A 17179-nucleotide genomic window follows, 5' to 3' on the forward strand; every position below is an offset into this window, starting at 1 on the left:
CTTGAGAGATGGTTCAGCCATTAAGAGCACGTGATGCTTTTGCAAGAGGCCCGCGGTTTGGTTCCCAGACCCACATGGTGGTTCACCTTTCCACACTCTTCTGGCCTCTGTGGCTACCAGGCATGCACACAGTATACATATATACACACAGGCAAAACATTCATACACATAAAATAAAATTCTCAAACAGAACAGATCACCACTGGCCAGGTCGCCCTCTGTCCAACACTATTTCCTGCCTATTAGGATAGAAGCAAGTCAGACAATATAGCTTTTTAAAAATTATTTAATTTAGTAGTTTTTTTTTTTTTGAAAAAAAGCAATAAGGCAAAAAAACTGAAAATATATATAGTCTTGTTTTGCTTTCATGTGACTTTATTCCATCTTCGGGACTTCTAAGCTTCTTCCGTTAGCAGGGATCTGGGAATCAAGCTAGAAATGTAGTGCAGATATAGAGGGAAAGGGGCTAAAGCGAGGAAGTTCCTTGGGAAATTTCCATTCTATCCAAAGCTTCCAGAGATGGTGCCCATCTTATGGGCCTCCCTGGAGTAACCCCTGTGCTGGGGAACGCCTTCTTAGGAGGAAATTCCCTAGTGCTCAATCTTTGATCATGTTTGATCTAGGGAAGGAAAGCCGGTGGGGGAGGGACTGAAAGAACTAATTTACCCAGTAAAGTCCAATTTCCCTGGAGGGATAGCTTCTTCTGGAATGGCATTTTCCCCAAGGACCCACACTGGCTGAGGCTCAACAGTTAAGGAACAAAAACAAAAAACACTAACAAAAAGTACACAAGGAAGGCACCTCAATTTATGACCCCCAACCAAGGGTGGGTTGCACAAGGGTTACATTTCTGAACAGGAAACTAAAACTAATACAGAAAAAATTAAGGAGGAAGCCAGGGCCCAGCAGGAGCAGTCCCCATAGGGCACGAGGGCTCTTAGCTCACATCCTTGGAAGAAAACGCTTGGGATTTAGCCTGAGCTAGCTGGGACACAGGGAAGCTAGAAATCACCCTCCTGACTTTCTACCCGTACTCCTCCTAAGGAAGGAAACTGAGGCAGGAAAAAGACTAGGATTTCCTTTCCAAGAGCCAGGTGATCAGGAAAGCTGAGCTGAGGCAGCAACGGGTCACCCGTGACACAAACCCTCCTCCTCGTCCCTGTTTAGCAACTGCCACACATGACCCTACTTGGGGTTGCAATGCCTCTAAGAGAGAAAGCAGAGGAGGAGCGCCAACCCATACTAATGTGCACCCGAGAGAGTCCCAGGGAGACGGGTGATTAAAAAAAAAAAAAAAGAAAAGAAAAGAAAACCAAGATTCTTCATGGGAAATAGGAAAACCAACAAAAAAAATTAGATTTTCTCTACATATATATATATATACACATAAATGTATGTATGTATATATATATATAAAATATACAAATGATTTAACACATTATTCCAGAGGTGGCTCCATTCCATTGGGACTTTCAAGATGAAACTTCTCTCAGATTCTGAAGTGTACAGAATAGGTCAGGCAATGTTTGCTCCAGACTGAGGCACAAGCCCTGTGTCAGGAGAGAGAAGCCAGAAAGGCAATGAAGCATGGGATGAGGAGGGACCAGGAAGGTACAAGTGGCTAGCAGTCTTCTTCCACCCTGCCTGTGTTCTCAGAGGCTCTCCACTTGAGGGAGTCCATAAAACTCCTTTATGAGTATAGTGTGACCTTCTTATCAATGACCAAGGAGGCCTCTGGTTGCTTTTAAAGTAGGCAGAACAGCAGAGGGGTGTTGTATGCAAATGAAGGTAACATCCCCAAGAATGTAACTTAATATTCCATCCCTAGAGAACAATCTCTCCTGCAGATGCTCCAAAACCTCAGTTATCTACACACGACGCCCCGTTAAACCAACCCATGTGAGCATATTTCATATCAGTTGAGACCTATGCATGATGCCTCTGCTGGTTAAATCTTATGTGTTTCTTTTTAAAGTAACTTTAAAATCAGTTCTTGCTCTGAAAAGCACCAAAATGCTCATGAATCACAATCTTATGCAGATCTTGGCTGAGCAGGACTACAAGGGGAGGGTGAATGACATCATCTTATATCAGGCAGAGGGAGAAGACCACGACACTTACTTGCCTTTGCAGATGTAGAGTAACAACTAACTTTCAGCCACTAAACCGCTCCCTTACAAACATGGGTATCTACTACGTCGATTTCAGCATCAATCAGCTAAGGCAACCAGCCAATCACCACCACGGGTGTCTGCTTCTGGTGATTGATTTGGAAAAAGTGATTGGTTAAGACAGACAAATTTGAGGAAAGCACTTGGTACAAGTCCCAACTGCCAGCCTTCCCACACATCCTCTGCCGTCTTCTCCGATCAGCCCTCTTCCTTTGAGTTTCAGCCGCTTCAGAAAATGTCTGGGCAAGAGCCCCAGTCCTGCTTTTCCTTACATTCCCAGTACTCGCCCCTATAAATATGAGTTAGCTCCTTGGTGACAGGGTCCTTCTTCCTCTCAAACCACAGTGCTTTATAGGGGTCATATGGTGCGCCTGGAAGGGAAGAGAACGAAAAGTAAGATTAGAGCTGGCACTCACCATGCATCAAGGAACAGAGGAGGGGACAGGTGTGTTACCATCTTCCGTGGCTTTCATAGCTTCTGCTTCTCTCTTCTTCCGGGAAAGTCTCTGTTTCTCCTCCAGGCGTTGCTTCTCAGCATTTGCTTCATCCCAGCGCCCATTTTCCATCAGTCTCTGGTCAGGCCGCAACCTGCTATCTGTGGGCGCAGTGCCACCTTCCCAGGCATTGAGAGTGAGGGCGAGCTCTGAGAAGTAGTACATGTTTTCTGCATTCTTCCTACGAGCAAACAAGACAGAAGAAAGGCAGCTCTACAGCCTCCATTTAGCCCAAGGAGCATCAGCTCAGAACACTGCCTTGCATCTAAGTGTCCCACAAGTGGAAAAATTCTAAAGCCTTATCAGGTAACCCCCACAAATTTTACCACTCGGACCCTTCCCCAGCATTGCCCCATCCAAAAGTTATCTGCAGCATCTGCATTCAGAAGTATCTATATTCATCAGGAAGAATGAAATCTTCAAATCTGCCTCATTCCTATTTCCTTTGCTTCCTTTTACAAGCCAAATCTAGCTACTTCTGTAGATGGGAAATATAAGAATGATTACAAGAGACAAAGATCTGCACTTGTTTCCAAAGTTCTGTGCTTATTTATTGGGCTTGTAGAGGAAATTGTTAGCAGGTGGAAAGCACCTTTCTCCCCAGCTGCTTTTGAAACATTCCTCTCTGAATTGCCTGTAACCCAGCTCTTGGAAGGTGCAAGTAGAAGGATCAGATCAGGACTTCAAAGAGAACCTCAGCTACCCAGTCAGATCAGCCTGGACTACATGAGACCCTGCCTCAAAAATAGAACAGTATGCTGCAGGATATGGTGGTGCACACCTTTAATCCCAGCACTGAGCAGGCAGAGGCTGGTAGATCTGTGAGTTCAAGGCCAGCCTGGTCTACAAAATGAGTTCATGACACCCAAGGCTACACAGAGAAATCCTGTCTCAAAAGACCAAAAAAGCCAAGAACAAAACAACAACAACAAAAAAAAAAACGCTTCCCACTAAACTATAGAGATTTGAGTTATGATTCAGGGAACCTTTAGGAAAGAGGAACACAATTTGGCATATGTTTGGTGAGTCTTGGAACAAAGCACACTTCAACTCCACAAACATGTACAATCTCTGATAATCTCTGCAAAGGTTCTGATCTCTCTGGTCAGTCCCACAGATAGCCACAAAGAAGCGGGCAGAACACCTGCATACCACTCTGGGGTTAAGGGCAAAGCCCTCAGGATGCTCAAAAGCAATACTCACGGCAAGGGGTTCCTCTTCCACAGCATGACCCTGCTTTCTTCTGCCTCGTGGCCTCTCTGCCGAGCATCACCCCCATTTTCCCCAGAAGCTGGCTGAACTTTGAAACAATCCATTTTCTCATCCCATGTCCCCAGAAGGGCAAAGTGAACTTTTCCTGATGGGTCTGTCACTTCCCCTGTCACCTACAAGGATGGAGAGCACAGCTTTGGAATAGAGCCACTGTGGGTGTCTTACCTGACTAGTCTCGAAAAAGTCGTACAGTAAGTACTGGCTAAATCTGGCTTTTCATAAACATTATGGAGTTAGCCAAATTTCTTGTTGCTGATTTTTAAATACTACTTAAAATAAGAGCTATCAACTGATGGTTTTGTGATTAAAGCTTCTTATTGCACAGGAATTTTTTTTTTCTTTCAGTTTTTTGAGACAGAGTCTCTCTCTGTAGCCGTGGCTATTCTAGCCTTGAACTGAAAGAGATCCACCTGCCTCTGCCTACCAAGTGCTGGGATTAAAGGCCTGAGACACCATGCCCAGCTGTAAAATGCAGGAAAAGCACCCAACACGTAAAACTAATCTAGAAATTACACAGATCCACAAACACATCTGAATCTCCAAAACTAGCCTTCACCTTTTTTCCTGTTTTTCAAGACAGAGTTTCTCTGCAAAGCCCTGGCTGTCCTGGAACTCACACTGTAGATCAAGCTGGCCTCAAACTAAAAGAACCACCTGTCTGTGACTCCAGAGTGCTGGGATCAAAGGGGAGTGCAACCATGTGTCTTTCTACCTTTCTACATATAGACACACACCAGCCCTTCTAAGGGATGCATACTAAATAAAAATATTTACATTTCAACCTCTCTTACCTTTCTTGCTACATCTCGAGAGAAGTAGCTATAAGGAACAAATTTAAGATTACACTTGTCTCCTGTCTTGTGATTGATGATGTCAATCTCACCAGACTGTAAAAATAAAAAAAATCATGGGTTAGTTTTATGAAGACTGACATGATTTACTTTTTTCGGGGGGTGAGGGGATGTTGAGATAGGGTTTCTCTGTGTAGCCTTGGCTGTCCTGGACTTACTTCGTAGACCAGGCTGGCCTCAAACTCAGAGAGATATGCCTGTCTCTGCCTCCCAGAGTGCTGGAATTACAGGCATGTGCCGCCGTGGCACCTTGCTGACTGACATGAAGTTTACATGAGTGCTCCCTTGTTCAAAGATCAGGTCCAGCTAGGTGAGGTTACGCATGCCTTTAATCCCAGCACTTGGGACACCGAGGCAGGTAGATTGCTGTGAGTTCAAGGCCAGCCTGGTCTACAAAGTGAGTCTAGGATACCCAAGGCTACACAGAGAAACCCTGTCTCTAAAAACAAACAAACAAAACTAAAGATCAGGTCCTAACCAGACCTGGAGCACTATGGAACCTCTCTATAACCATGGTATTTCAGGTTGGAATTAAGGTTGAACAGTATTTCTTTGTATGTCCCATGTTGGCACCTTGACCTTTGGTACATCTACTAACATGCACATGTAGTAATCCACTCTCCTGACCAAGTTCCTTACTAGGATCCTTCTAGACCTCCTTTGCTACAGTTTCAAAATTCTACATGACAGATCTTTCTGAGACTTCATTTGTTTCATTTTTCTCTTCTTTCTACTTTTCAAAGACTCAGCTTAATTCGCCATCTGCCATGAAGCCCTTCTCCAGGAGAGAGTATTCCTTCTTTTCTAACTTGAGTTAAACAAGTCTTACCCCAAAGGTAACACTTAATTAGAAAATCTCTTAGCACATCTCCTATACTAGGGTATTTTATTACAGACTTTTCAACCTACACATGTTGTATTTCTTCAATGTCACAATAACTCCTGGAGGGCCTTCTCTGAGCTTGAAACTCTAGTACCTGGTAAATGCTTGGTAATAAACATGAACAGCAAAGCATTAAGAGCAGAGCTATGTAACTACATCTCATATCCTTTATATTGCCCAACAGAGTCCTGGTCGTCACTGGTGAAGTTATAATTTGGTCATTCATAAGTAATAATTTGCAGATAGAACTTTATGGAAGTAGGACTACTGCCTGAGAAAATCCTTAGGAGAAACTGGTGAGCCAGTAAAAACAGTCTGGGACAAGTAATTGCATCCTAATTACAGCAAAGATTACCTGAAGAGGTGTTCTGAACTTCAGAGGCACTCTGGGTACCATTGCTCACCTGATCTATCCACAACTTGCCCACAATAATGTTGTGTACCGTTGTGGTGACTTTTTTCCAAGTGTAATGGTGCCCAGTTGCATGGAAAATGCAGTGGATGCTACCTAGAAGCAAAGGTTACAGGCAGATATCAGAAAAACAGCATCATGCACACCAGAAATAAGGCTGATTTCCTTCTATTAATATTTCTTAAAGAGAAAACAGCAAGTCAAAAAATAATAAAGCATAACTTTGTTTTTGTTTTTAGAGACAGGGTTTCTCTGTGTAGCCTTGGCTGTCCTAGACTCACTTTGTAGACCAGGCTGGCCTCGAACTCACAGAGATCCGCCTGCCTCTGCCTCCAAGTGCTGAGATTAAAGGCATGCACCACGACACCTGGCCAAAAGCATAACTTTCTTAAATGTTGTGCATGCTGGATGGTTTTTGTATGCTTGTACCTTAAGTATTTTTGTATTTAAGTAAATGGATAAAATATAATTAGATGATGTCAGGTAATGACAATTGATACATCTTAGCTAGGGAGTTTATTTCAAAATTTACAGAAACAGACAAATGTGGCACCACCATGAAGAAAATAGCACTGTATTGTAGAAGGAACATATATTGGCAGTCAAGGCTAGTGATTAGCTGTGTGACCTAACACAAATCACTATCTACGGGTCTTAATAGTAAGAGTGGAAAAGTAGAGCTAGGAGAGCTTTAGAACTGGCACTGGACTCAGTCCTGGCTTGTCACTCATTAGATGTGCAATCCTATGTTACATAAAAATTTGTCTGGTTTTTCTGTAGTTACTGGAAGGAAATGTTGTTTTGTTTTGTTTTTCAAGACAGGGTTTCCCTGTGTAACCTTGGCTGTCCTGGACTCACTTTGTAGACCAGGCTGGTCTCGAACTCACAGGGATCTGCCTGCCTCTGCCTCCCAAGTGCTGGGATTACAGGCGTGCGGCACAGCACCCAGCTGGAAGACAATCTTTTGGCTGCTGTAATTTCTCAAATTATCTTAGCTCAGTCTGACACTTCATGCTGCTGAGGTGACTGTTAGTGTGGTAACTCAGGATGAGAGCAAGGCAGGCTAGAGAGATAACCTTGCAGTTGGAAAGCTGGGACTCTGAGCCACCTATTATCGTCATACCAGTAACCTTCAAGAAGGGAAGACAGATATTGAAAAGTTAAATCTAATGGAATTCAAGTAATCATGCTTATATAATGAAACCCCAACAAAATCTCTGGAGGCCAAAATCCCAAGAGTCACATGTCCAGATTCCTTGGGGAGAGGTCATGGAAGTGCTGTATGCAGAACCTTCCTTGTTTCAGCTTCAAAGTCCCTTTATTCAACCCTGATTTGTACACTAAATGACAACACTGCCGTGTGTGTACCACGTTCCTGAGTTCCACCGTCATTACAGCAAGTTTTCAAAACTAATGGAGTTGAAGAGATGGCTCAGTGCTTAACAGCACTTTTTGTTCTCGCAGAGGACCCAGTTTGCTTCCCAGAAGCCACAGAGTAGTCCACCACCATCTGTAACTCTAGCTCCAGAGGTTAGTCTGACACTCTCTTCTGATCTGTGAGGGCACCAGGCACAGGCATACACACATGCACACATGCAGGGAGAACACTCACACACAGAAATCTAGACAAATCTAGAAAAATAATTTTTTTTTTCAATTCTCAAACCCAAGGGAACTTGGGGATGGATCCCTGGAATTTATAGCCTGTTGGTCCAAAGTATAGGATGCTTAGCAACCCCAAACTTGTGCTTATATGAGAAGCAAAGGCAATCTTGTTGGGGATGGTGCCCATAAGTTATGGAGTCCATATATACTGTGGGTGGTTAGTGTCAGCATTACATTTACCGTATCACTGAATATTTTAACTTCCTTTGGCCAATTTTATCATCTATAGACTTGGAAGACCACATCCTGCTCATCAGTAAATACCTGCTTATTTGCTCATTAAGTGCTTGTAACAAAACACTCGTTATGTAGTAGGGATAGCTTCCCAGATGAATACTGAATCAAAATTCATGGTAGGAGCAGAGGTGTCTGAGGTCTCAAAATGTGTGTGTGTAAGTAAGTGTGTGTGTGTAATTAAGAGCACTTGCTGTTCTTGCAAAGAACTGAGTTCTGATCCCAGCACTCAAGACAGGTTCTCACATTGCTTGCAGCTCCAACTCCAGGGGACCCAATGCCCTCTTCCGGTCTCCAGAGTCCACTGTACATTCTAGGCATACACATACACAGAACTACATATATACACATTAATAAAAAGCAGTTTTAAAGAAGGAAAAATTCAGCACTCAGGAGGCAGAGGCAGGCGGATCTCTGTGAGTTCGAGGCCAGCCTGGTCAACAAAATGAGTCCAAGACAGCCAAGGCTACAAAGAGAAACCTTGTCTCAAAAAACAAACAAAAAAAGGAAGGAAGAATTCACGTTGATTATAAGGGAACTCAACCATTCACGTTGATTATAAGGGAACTCAACCAGCTAAAACAATTTTGAAAATGAACAAAGCTGGAAGATTCAAATTTTCTGATTTCAAACTTATTACAAAACCATACTAACCAAAACAATGTAGTATCCATAAATACAGAAAGTTATGTAGCAAACCAGAAAGCCCAGATGCAAAACCTTCTATTTACACTCAAATGATTTTGATGAGGGTGCCAGGACCATTTAATAGAAAAAGGTGTCTTTAATGTACATGCAAAATGAAGCTGGATCTTTTCTGAATAGCATACACAAATATCAATACCAAATGTCAAACACTCAAATGTCACACCTCAAACTATATATAAAACTTGAAAGAAGCCCAACAGTGGTGGCGCATACCTTTAATCCCAGAACTCAGGAGGCAGAGGCAGGTGGATCACTGTGAGTTCGAGGCCAGCTTGGTCTACACAGCGAGTCTAGGACAGCCATGGCTACACAGAGAAACCCTGTCTCGAAAAGCCAAAAAAACAAAAACAACAACAACACAACAAAGACATTAGATTAGTAATAACTATGGGGAAATGACACTGAGAGTAAAAGCAATAATAAAAACAACAAAAAATGGACAAAATGGTTTTTTTGAAATTACAAATTTTGTACCTCAAAGGGCAACACTATGGAGTAAAAAGGCAACTCACAGAATAGAAGAAAATATTTGTAAATTCTACTTTTGATAAGGCAACAATATCCAGACCACATATAAATCTCTCGAAACTCAACAAAACTACTCAATTTAAAAACATGCAAAGGTAGCCAGGTGTGGTGCCACATGCTTATAACCCAGCACTCAGGGAGGCAGAGGCAGGTGGATCTCTGTGAATTGGAGGCTGGCCTGGTCTAAAAACTGAATCCAGAACAACCAAGGCTACACAGAAAACACTGTCTTCGAAGGAAAAAAAAATCAAAACAAAAAATTAGTAAAGGTAGCTAGGTGTGGTGGCACACAATTTCAATCCCAGCACTCAGGTGACAGAGGCAGGCAGGTCTGAGTTCCATGCTAACCAGAGATACTTAGTGAGACCCTGTCTCAAAAACACAAAACAATACAAACTGCCAAAGGCTGAGGCATAGTGGTGCAGCATTGCTCCTAGTATTTCAGAAGCAGTGCATCTCAGTGAAGCCGAGGCTAGCCTGGCCAACATTTGGAGATCTAGACAGCCAGAGCTACAAAAATCTCAAAACAACCAACAACAAAAATCCTAAACACAGGAGGCAAAAGACTTATATAGACCTCCCTAAGGTAAATACATAAGTTATTAAAAAGCACAGAAAAACATGCTTCACACCACTGTTAAACTAAAAGCACATGAGATACATCTCAGACAATTAGGGCGGCTACTACTGATGAAAGAATGAGTTTAAAACAACAAGGACATGGGGTAACTCAGCTTTGGCCCACTGTTGGGAGGCATATACAATGGTAGAGTCACACTGTGGAAAACACTGTGGAATTTCTCCAAACATTAAAAAGAGAATTACCATGTGACCCAGCAATTCCACTACTGGGATGGATATATATATGTTCAAAAGAAAAGCAAGCAGTGGTTTTCTGAGTCTGGAGGAAGGGCAAACGAGCAGTTACTATCTAATGGGTAGAGAGTTTCAGTTGTACAAAATGAAGTATCTTGTAGCACATGGTTCAGTGTTCATATGCCATTTGAATGTAGTAAACAGCCACGAACTACACACTTAACATGTTTGAAATGCTTTTATGTGTGTGTGTGTTTACAATAAAATATTTGAGGGAAAAAATACAGACAGCCAGAAGACAGCAGAATACCATAGTCAAGATGTTGAAAAGACTATCTAAGGAAGAATTCTATATCCAATAAAACTATCCTGCAAAAGCAAGGAGAACTCAAGAGTTAATCCCAGATCAACAAAGTTCAAATAATCCATCTTCTAAGACACACCGAAAGGACACAGGTCAGTAAATTCAATTCACATTAAAAGAGACCCAAAAGCCAACTATGTATTAAAGACAGTATGCAACTTTTTCTCCTATACAATTTGTAAAGTATCTGCATAAGTAAACTAACAAGGTTATATAATGAGATTATAAAGTATAAAAATACAATTTTCAGGGGCTTGAGAAATGACTCAGTGGTTAAATGCTCTTCTAGAGGACCCAAGTTTGATTATCAGCATGCATATCTGGCAACTCAGAACTGTCTATAACACTAGCTCCAAGGAATCTGACACCTCTGGCTTCTGTAGGAACTGCACTGAACACACATGCACGCGCGCGCGCGCGCGCGCGCGCGCGCACACATACACACACACACACACACACACACAAACTAAAAATAATAGAAATAAATCTTGACAGGGTTTATCTGTGTAACAGTCCTGACTGTTCTGGAACTTGCTTTGTAGACCAGGCTGTCCTTAAACTCAGAGATCCACTTGCCTGTGGCTCCTTCAGTGCTGGGATTAAAAGCTGCACTGCAAAGTTCTGATAAGCTTCCAACCCTACATGTCAGACTTCCTACTTCCAGGCTTTATCTTTTTTTCCTGACACAAAAATAACGTGTAATAAAGTTTTATCTTACCCAGGATTCACTCATTACATAAATTACACGTAATCCATCAAGCAGAAGAGGACCACAGGAGGGAGATGAGCCAAGAAGCCTAATCTTGTAATCCTAAATGTCCTATATACAGATGGAATCAGACTGCTAAAGTAATGCAGAAACACCATTAAAAGAAATTTTTGTTTATTTGTCTTTTCGAGACAGGGCTTCTCTGTGTGGCCCTGGCTGTCCTGAACTCACTTTGTAGACCAGGCTGGCCTCAAACTCACAGCGATCCTCCTCCCTCTAACCTCCCTGGAGTGCTAGAATTAAAGGTATGCACCACCATGAACAATTTTTTTTAAAAGGCATGCTAGGATCTATATTCTAAGGTAGTGTTTATAGATAAAAAAGTAAATATACTAAAGAGATATGGAATTTATGCAGGATGGGGTCTTTGAGTGCCTAGTCTCCTTACTCATTTGATAGCTGGGAATTAAATGACTGCCCAGTGCTAGCTAGCGATGCATGTGCCTGAACCAGAGTTCCTATTTGATGCCTGAACCAGTGGCCTCCATCACACCAGAACACCTTTCACTGGAACAAACATGGTGGCCTTACCGAGGGGCATAATGGAGAGGTATTTGCCTCGAAACTTGCTGGTGATTTTGATTTCCTGACGCAATGTCCAGCCATTTTTGGATTCAGCATGGTGCGCAGCAGCAGGGGGATGATGACTCACCTTGAAGAGATCAGGTTTAAGTTAGGGAAGAAGAGTGGAGAAGAGAAAGCTATGGTCTATTAATTGGCAATAAGCACCCAAGAGCCTCCCTTGATATTTTTACATCCACATCAGCAGGTGAATATCAGGCCTGGTGTATTAAACCCTGATGAAAAAATAAGACAGACTGGGCTGACAAGAGCCTGGCTTCTCAATAACTACCTGTTGTGGGAAGGAAAAGTGTTGCTGGCCTGGGCTCTTTACCTGCTCACAGAGGGATCGATACCCATTCTCCTCCAGTCGGTCCAGTTCGAAGGTCTCCCCAAGGAGAGGGTTGAATGGCTTGCTGGTTCGGAAGACAGTGGTGGAATAGGAGGAAACAGTGAAGGCTGCAACATAGCAGAGCTGCTCTAGAGAGTTCTCACACTTGGCAGCTCGGTCTAAGAGCTCATGGTATTCCAGATCTTCAGTAAGACGCTGAAGCATGGACAAGGGCTCGTTAAAGTTTACCTGTAAAGAAGAGAGCACATCTAAAATCTGTTCCAGATGCTGAGATGTCGAGGTGACAAAGCAAATAACAGGAAGAGAAAAGTTGTAACTCTCAGATTAGACCTCAGGTGACCCACACCTCTGTTAGTGTCCACGTCAGTGAGTAACAGAAATCACCTTTCTTTTTCTTATTTTTAAAAATTATTTATTTATACAGTATTCTGTCTTTATGTGTGTCTGCAGCCAGAAGAGGGCACCAGATCTCATTATAGATGGTTGTGAGCCACCATGTGGTTGCTGGAAATTGAACTCAGGACCTTTGGAAGAACAGCCAGTGCTCTTAACCTGAGCCATCTCTCCAGCCCCAAAATCACCTTTCTTTCATTTCAGTGGCTATGGGTTCTTTGAGAAGGAAACCATGCCTCTTCTATGCAACAGTGTAGACCCAACAACAGCCAGAAGTGACCTTACGAGACAGGAACTGACTGAACAAATTATAAAAGAAGGTTTCAGAAGTGTGCCTTGTGAGGAAGTTGGATACTGTACATTCTAGGGAACAAAACAAAGGGTAACAAATTATAAGTACAGGAGCATCCTGACCACTGAAAAGACTGTGCTGCCAAAGTTAGCTTCTATCCTGGACTTGCTAAGTCTTGGTTCAGTTTTATTAGGTCAGGAATTGACTTCTGAGGCCAGATGGTGTTGCTAGTAATAGAGTGCTACTGATAGGGCTAAGAGGAAGCAGGTCATGCTCTCACTTTTGAGATTTTACAGCTAGTTTACAGCACTCAATAGTTACATGACACAGTGTATGGAGGGGAGTGCAGGGGATGAGGCAGCATCTCTGCTAGGGGAGATGTGCACCTATTCATTATACAAATAGCACCTGAGTGCTCTTGTGCCCGAGGCTATGCAGCCCACTTAGTGGAGAAGTGAGTAACAGACACTGCTCACACTGATCCTCTCTCAAGAAAACAAGTTAGTTCCTAAGTTAACTTTGGAATTTTAAATAATTTTGCTAATTTAAAATCGTTAGCCAGGCATAATGGTGCATACCTTTAATCACAGCACTTGGGAGGTAGACACAGGCCAATCCCTGTGAGTCTGAGGCCAGCCTGGTCTATAGAGCAAGTTCCACAACAGCCAGAGCTACATAATAGAGACCCTTGTATCAAAAACAAAAAAAAAATTGCTCTGAAAGATGGGAGACGGCTCAGTGAGTAGGAACTCTTAACTCTGCAAGCATGAGGACCTGAGTTCAAATTCTGACTACCTATACTTAAAAAAAAAAAAAAAAAAAAAAGACTAGGCATGGCTGCATGTGCTTGTAACCCTAGCACTGTGGGGAGGGAGAAGCAGAGGTAGACACTGGCACTTGCCAAGAGCTCAGCCTAGCTGAAATGAAATGGAGAGCTTCAAGCCTAGTGAGAGATCCTGTCTCAAGTGCTAGGAGTGCTAAGAAAGGTCCTCTTCTGGCCTCCCCATGCATAGCCCCCACACCTCACAAAAACATAAATAAAATTAGAGAGGGGGGAGGGGAAGAAGGACTGGAGAGATGGTTCAGTAGTTAATAGCACTGGCTGCTCTTCAGAGGACTTGAGTTCCATTTGCAGCCTCTGTATAAGTTGGCTTACAACTACCTGTAATTCCCACTCTAGGGAAAGAGATGACTCGGGCCTCTAGCCACTTGAACTCACATGCACATACTCACACACATATATGTCATTAAAATAAAATAAATCTTGAGAATAAATTTTGCTCTAGAAGAAAGTTAGGTTCCCAAGCAAATGTATAATGTTTATTTACTCAGTAACAAAGCAGCATGAGCTTGGATATTACAGGCCTGGGGTGTTTTGTTTTTTGTTTTTCTATGTAGCCTTGGCTGTCCTGGACTTGATTTGTAAACCAAACTGTCCTCAAACTCACAGAGATCCGCCTGTCTCTGCCTCCCTGAATGCTGCTGTGTTACCATGCCCAGCTGAGTTTGGATATTACAAGCCAGAGTTCTATTCCGGATGAAGTAAGAAAAACAGTCTTCTTTCTCTTGAACACTACTTAAACAGTGTTTCAGTAAACAAAGAACACCTTTCTTTCTTACTCCACCCTTCTTGTGATACACATGCCTCAGCCTCCAGAGAAGCCTAGACTACAGAAGATGCTTGAAAGTGGCACAGTAAAGCCCAAATCCTTAGGAGCCTTTCCAAGTCACTGCAGCAGAATCTCTTAGTGGCAATACTTTAGCCACAATGAAGCACAATTTTCACACATTCAGAGGGAAATCGTGACAAACTATCTTAGAGGTGGCTACTAGTCATAGGAACAGAGCCTAGACTAGACTCTACACATCACTAGTCTGTCACTGTTCTTCACTTACATGTAGCCCACCTTCTAACTAGTCATAGGAGCAGAGCCTAGACTAGAGCCTGCACATCACTAGTCTATCACTGTTCTTTATTTACATATAACCACCTTCTAATAAATGTTCCAAAAACCACAGTTTCTTTGAAAGTGCCAAGCTTTGTACAACGGCCATTTTACTACTCAGAGGCCAAATAGAAACAAAAGAGTCTGAGTATTTTAAGCAGAAGGAACAAGGACATCACTCACTGCCAAGGAGAGTTAGCTAGCTATAAAAGAGAACCCAGAGATCAGCAACTCCAGGCAGCCATGAGTAGGGAGCAAAGAGAAGCAGGGACATCGCTGTACCTCTGAGGCTGAGGGGATCTGGCAGCAATGTAACACCTTAAAGAGCTAGCTCAGCTTGAGGCCTGCCTAGTGAAAATTCGTCACATGGATCCTGTCAGAAGACTAGCTAAAAGGGAGCATGATCTCCTACTAGTATCTTATACTGGCAGTGCCCAGCTAAATGCCAGCAGAAATGGAAGTCTAAAAACCACAGCGTACACCAACTTTCCTGTGATGGAATGTTGCCTAAGAAGATGCCTTGATTTGACTCGAGGCAGGTTCAGGACTGTATACTCCTAATGATGATGTCAGTAAGGAATGCACAGTGTAAGACACAGAGGTGACCTAGACCCAGAAGCTGTTTCTAAGTAGGATGGGTACTGTGAGACAATGACGGCCTGCCTTTCCAGTCCATCTGCCTACTGCTTTCTATAAAGCACTCAATGCTCGAGCAAGTGGGTTCTCTATTTAGGTTTGCCAAACACCAAGTATTTGTGGGTTTCTCCAAAACATGCTCACTCAGTTCCTTTTCTTGTCTATATGCCAAACTCACTTTATTTTAATTAATTAGTTAATTAATTACTACTACTATTACTATCCCATCAACATCACCAGTATTATTTTACAGTATGGAGATGGAACGTAGAGCCTTAAATAGGCTAGGCAATCATCACTGAGATGCATTTCACTTTTTGAAATCCTTTCTTTTAAAAATTTAACCTTACACATGTATGAAGACAACCTATTTGTTTCCAAGGTTCAGCCTGCTCATATTTGTCCATTTTCCAGCTGACTGCAAAGTATCCCACAGATGGCTCATGAAGCCATTACAGACCTCTGAATTAAGGCACATAATCATAAGTAGAGAGCTTAGTCCTGACACTATAGGTGTCAGCCCTAGATACCTACTTCTGGATTTCAAAGTAAGAATGTGTTAAAACAACATTTGCTTACAGTAGGGGCTCACTGTTTTGTTTATTTCGCTTTTCTGTAAAGAGCTACATAGTAATACTTAAGCCTTCAGGACTAGGTGGCCTCGGTCATATCATTTAATACTACTGCTACAAGACAGCAGGCACAAACAAATAAACAAATGAGAACCTCTGTCCCGACAAAGCTTTATTTGTGGACATTAACTTCATGAATTATTACATTTCTTTAGATTTCTTCCCCAATCACTTAATAAAAAAATAAAAATACGTGTTTGGCTTATGGCTGCTTAGATGGCAGCCAGATTGCCTCAAGAACCTTAGTTTGCTGACCCCTGGTTCAAATTAATGTAGCTTGGGATTTCTTTCTATAAACTGAACATCGGCCTAAGATGCATACTGGCACTACACTGGGCACAGTGGAAAAACTCAGTAAATACTTGTAGTATGAATATGCAAACAGAGCTCTGCCAGACACAAACAATGGAGCTTCTTGGAGCACAGGGGACCAATATCTCATCTCAATCAGATATTAGACACCACACCAAAATCCCAACAAAAGGATTTGGGTCCCAGAAAAAAATACCAAGGGTTGGAGGGCAAATAAAAGACAGTTCAAGCATAAAGAGCAGTGTGTGAAAATGCCCTAAAGGAAAAGGCAAGATGCCTGAATACCTGAGGACTATCCTAATGGAGATCTGCCCATCAGGAGAAAGCAACCAGACACTAAGGATGTCTGGCAGCAATGAAACACTAAAGGATGTGAAGCTGACAACTGGCATGAACATGCTTCTATTTTTCAGATCCTTTTGACAAGAGCATTGATATCCTGGAGAAAACCATGGTTGGCAGCAGGGAGGTCAGCTCAAATCCCATCTCTTTGCTTTTTTTTGAGATCTTATGTAGCTCAGGCTGACCTTGAACATGATCTGTAGTCAAGGCTGACTCTGAACTCCCAATCTTCCTGCCACTACTTCCCAAGTGTTGGGATCACAGGTGTGCACTACAACATCCAGTGCCAATATTCATCTTTACCATGGAGATGGTCCTCATCTTCTAGGTTGAATGAACTGCTTTTGCACTGTGTTTCATTTCTATAGGACTTTCCATAGCTCTAAAAGAGGAAAAATATCATCCACTTGTTTCCTTGGCTGTCTCTCTTAATCTATGTGTATTTTGTTCTGAGGTGCGTATTTGTTGAGACGAGGTCTCAGTCTCTGACCCAGGCTGGCATGGTACTATGTAGCCCAAGCTAGTCTCAAACTCTTGTCATTCCTC

General features: G+C 42.5%; 1 protein-coding gene across 1 annotated transcript in view; it reads right to left on the reverse strand.

Moving 5' to 3' along the window:
- Positions 1 to 268: 268 nt before the first annotated feature.
- OSBP (oxysterol binding protein) overlaps positions 269 to 17179 on the reverse strand; it is a gene marked incomplete at its 5' end in the record, with an annotated part of 33010 nt that continues 16099 nt past the window's right edge. Inside the window, 7 exons of the mRNA XM_084771754.1 lie at positions 269 to 2542; positions 2626 to 2846; positions 3869 to 4050; positions 4729 to 4824; positions 6076 to 6179; positions 11699 to 11819; positions 12063 to 12308. Of these exons, the coding sequence (XP_084627880.1) occupies positions 2400 to 2542; positions 2626 to 2846; positions 3869 to 4050; positions 4729 to 4824; positions 6076 to 6179; positions 11699 to 11819; positions 12063 to 12308 (1113 nt within the window). The 3' untranslated portion in view covers positions 269 to 2399. The remainder of the gene's footprint in view (positions 2543 to 2625; positions 2847 to 3868; positions 4051 to 4728; positions 4825 to 6075; positions 6180 to 11698; positions 11820 to 12062; positions 12309 to 17179) is intronic.

Source organism: Acomys minous (assembly GCF_964271855.1).
Source record: "Acomys minous genome assembly, chromosome: 2".
NCBI lineage: Eukaryota > Metazoa > Chordata > Mammalia > Rodentia > Muridae > Acomys > Acomys minous.